Genomic DNA, 3,710 nt, shown 5'->3' with positions numbered 1-3,710 from the left:
TTCAGTTCTGTCTACTCTGCCTACTTAAGTGGTGCCCTATAAAAAGGTCAAGGCAGTTTCTTTATTCAACCAATGAAAGCAACACATAGACAGAAGAACCTCCTACATCATGTCATCACATTTTGTAGTAAATGGTTTCAACAAAATATATTGTATTAATTTAACTTTCAGAGAAACATTTTCACAGCACTATGATTTCTTCAAGCTTGGCTTTTATTTAATTTCATTACAGTGCACAGCCTTTGAAATCAGTTTCCCATTCCACATCTGCTATGTTTGAAGATACTAAGCACATATCTAGAATTTTAAAATCTTCAAACTATGCAAATGACTTAAACTCTTTACTGGAGTAAAAATATGGGTGGGCCGTATCAGCACAATGTATATTGTTTAGAGAAAACTGTTCTCAAAATATAATATTATATACCTTCATTTTTGTTCAGTTTTTGTATTACTATCTGTTCTTAAAGGAACAGAACTGATATAATAGAGATAGACAGATTTAGATATTGTGCAGATATATACATTTATAATATATTATTTACTATTATGTAATCACACATACCATATATATTCATGTATTTATCTTTTATGATTTATTAGAGTGGCAGAGAGGCTATGGTTCTTGTAATCCAACAATGACAGTCTCCTTGTAGAAATGCTAACAATCACATAGTTGCTCAGTACCAGATACTAGATGCCTCAATCTCCCCAGCCCCCCCCAATCTGGGACTGAAATCCCAGGGAAATGCAAGAGAGTTGTGAGTTTGCAGTCCACATATAAATCCCTAATAAATCTTTCTAAAACAAGCAAGGGAATGGCTCTAAATAGGGAAACTTGCCAGTGAGAATGTGGACAAGCAAAAAAAAAAAAAATCACAAACTTATTTTTCCCAAATAATTTATATGAGTTGCCCCCAGAAGTTTGGAACTAGAATTAGAGTGGTTATTCCATTTCAAATGATCCAATCAAGAAAGTTCCCTCACACGTGTCGACAACTAAAATTGGCTAACACAGCAATATAGATACAATATGTTAAGAAATTAGTGAAATCTTGTAAAATAGAAGTACAAACTTTGAAAAGTGAAGATGAAGTGTTGGGTTGATTTTATTTATTCTACCGTGGGACATAGCACTCTCTTTTGGTGAAAACATCAACTGCTCATTTGAGACCATAAAGTAAATGGCAGATGGCTGAAATTCTTGCAGCATTCCTGTGGTATCTTAGTGTCACCTTTTTCCAATATCCTGTCCTATACCTTCTAATGTGACCTAAAATGTTTTAATCATTGTATTAAAACTAAGGTCAGCTAGGATTTCAGGAACATCAAGCTTGTTGAGTAGCTCATTCATAAAAGACTGCAGCTGCTCATGAAGACCAAGTTGCACCCTGGAGTAAGGAGAAACCATTGTTTCGGAAAATTTTGCCATCTCAAGCAATAAGGACTATTTCAGACAAATTTTTTTGGAAGTTTTATAATTATATTTATGTACAGAAAACTCAGCAGTACATTTAACCCAGTTTAGTGGCGAGTTCTTTGGCCTTTGCCTTTTCCAGCTTGGCAATTCGAGCCACAGATTTAGGACCCAGGACGTTGCTTCCCCAGTGGTGGCGGATCTCATCCTATCTGTCGTTGTAATTGGTCCTAATAGCTTCCACCAGCTTGGCCAGAGCACCCTTGTGAGTTAACCTGTGTGAAGGCAACAGTGGTGCACGTCTTCCTGTGGACCAGACGCCCCAGCCTGGCCTTTCCCTTGATGATGCAGTAGGGGACCCCCATCTTGCGACACAGAGCAGGCAGGAAGACCACCAGCTCAATGGGGTCTACGTCGTGGGCAATCACCACCAGCTGAGCCTTCTTGTTCTCTACCAAAGTGGTGACTGTATTGACGCCCGCTCGAAGGACAGGTGGTCTCTTAGTCGGGACATCCCCTTTGCCGGCAGCTTTCTTCTCAGCACGGGCCAGCAGCCTCTGCTTCTTCTCCTGCTTGGTCTCTGGCCTGTACTTGTGGGCAAGTTTAAGCAACTGGGTAGCTGTTTGCCGGTCCAGGGCCTGGGTGAACTGGTTAATGGCAGGAGGAACTTTGAGCCGCTTGTAGAGGATGGCCCTCTGCCGCTGCAGCCTAATGTAGCGGGGCCATTTGACGAAGGGCGTGAGATCTCTCCTGGGCTGGATGTCCTGCCCAATGCCGAAGTTCTTAGGCCTCTTCTCAAACAAAGGATTCACCACCTTCTTCACCTCCTGCTTCTTCACGACGGCGGGGGCTGGGGCCACCTTCTTCCCCTTGGCCTTCTTTCCTTTGGGCATCTTGCCGGGCTGGAGGAGAGAGCTATTTCAGACAAATTTGCAGCATTAAAATAGAGACAAAGATTTACTACTCCTTATAATTTGACCATGTTTCCCTTATAATATTTACCACTAACTCTTGTGTTCAATTCTTCCTTTACCTAAATATAAAAACTTGTGACTCTACTCCGGAGACAAATTTATATTCACTGGGCCTCTATATCTTCTCTTCCCAAATGCCAAATTGGTTTGAACACTTTTCTCTGCTGTTTTTTATTATTCATTTGATTATAATTAGCTTAAATACTGTATTGGAAAGTATATCTACACCTAGCTGTCAGAGCTTGCCAGTGTCAGGGATTCTTCCCAAATAATCTAGGTATATATAATAAAAACAAAACAAATAGCCAAACAGAACTGAATTACTGTATTTGTTCCTTGCCTGTTTATGAATCTGATTTTCCTGGAATATATGCAAAGAAAAAATTGTACTTGAAAAGCTACAACAAACAGGGTACACAAGTTTAAAGACATCAAATGAAGAAAGCTTAGGAATTATTGGAAAGTAAGGCAAAGCTGTTCTGTAATTTTTGGGGCACCCCCAGAGTAGTTTCCTTGGCAGGATTCTTTCTAGTGTTTTTACTTAATAGACAACAGTCCAAAAACTGAAAAATTGATGAGTGAGACAGCAGACAACATGTTGTTGGCCTGAGTTTGTGTGCAATTATAAAAATACTTCCGATCTGGTTACTGCAGATTTATTTGTGCAAAGAGATTGTGAATGGAAGCCTGAGCTTTGGATACATGCAAATTATCACGTTCCCAGTGTTAACTGAACATGTAAACTTGCAGTGATAGAACTTACAGACTGGAACTTTGTGGGATGAAAAAACATTTAAATTTTAACAAACCATAAAAATCCTGACACCTGCACCTTATTTCTAGTATTGCCAAGACATAACTGTAAAATTTTCTCTTTGAGTATCATGAGATGGCTCAGTGGACAGCAAGAAGTGCTTGGTGGAAATCTTAACTAGAGTTTAATCAAAAGAATCTCCATGGTAGAGAGAGAGAAAACCTACAACAAAAGTTTGCTCTCTCACTTCCAAAAGCACAATTTGGTGCAGTTTCCCACAAACATGAACACATAATACAGTGGGTAAATGAACATAAACATATAAATTTAGATGTGTTCTTTTGGTATACAAATTCTACAATGAATAAAATATCAAGTTATAGCCATAGAGATATGATTTGATTGTTAGCATTAAAATATTTTGTAATCGGCCAGGCGGTGGTGGCTCACGCCTTTAAACCCAGCACTGGGGAGGCAGAGGCAGGCGGATCTCTGTGAGTTCGAGGCCAGCCTGATCTAGAAGAGCTAGTTCCAGGATAGGAACCAAAAAAAAAAAAAAACGCTA

At 39.4% G+C, this 3,710-nt stretch overlaps 1 protein-coding gene across 1 annotated transcript in view; it reads right to left on the bottom strand.

Annotated features, from left to right (window-relative positions):
* Window positions 1-1,619: 1,619 nt before the first annotated feature.
* The window catches only part of LOC126496336 (60S ribosomal protein L7a-like), a 66,275-nt gene continuing 64,184 nt past the window's right edge, over window positions 1,620-3,710 (bottom strand). The window contains exon 2 of the mRNA XM_050133860.1: window positions 1,620-2,332. Within this exon, the coding sequence (XP_049989817.1) occupies window positions 1,648-2,332 (685 nt within the window). The 3' untranslated portion in view covers window positions 1,620-1,647. The remainder of the gene's footprint in view (window positions 2,333-3,710) is intronic.

This window comes from Alexandromys fortis, unplaced genomic scaffold (assembly GCF_014885135.2).
Source record: "Alexandromys fortis isolate MF-2015 unplaced genomic scaffold, M_Fortis_MF-2015_v1.1 scaffold_387, whole genome shotgun sequence".
Taxonomy (NCBI): Eukaryota; Metazoa; Chordata; class Mammalia; order Rodentia; family Cricetidae; genus Alexandromys; species Alexandromys fortis.
Note: the sequence above shows the minus strand (reverse complement) of the source record. Positions and strands in the feature narration are given on the sequence as shown.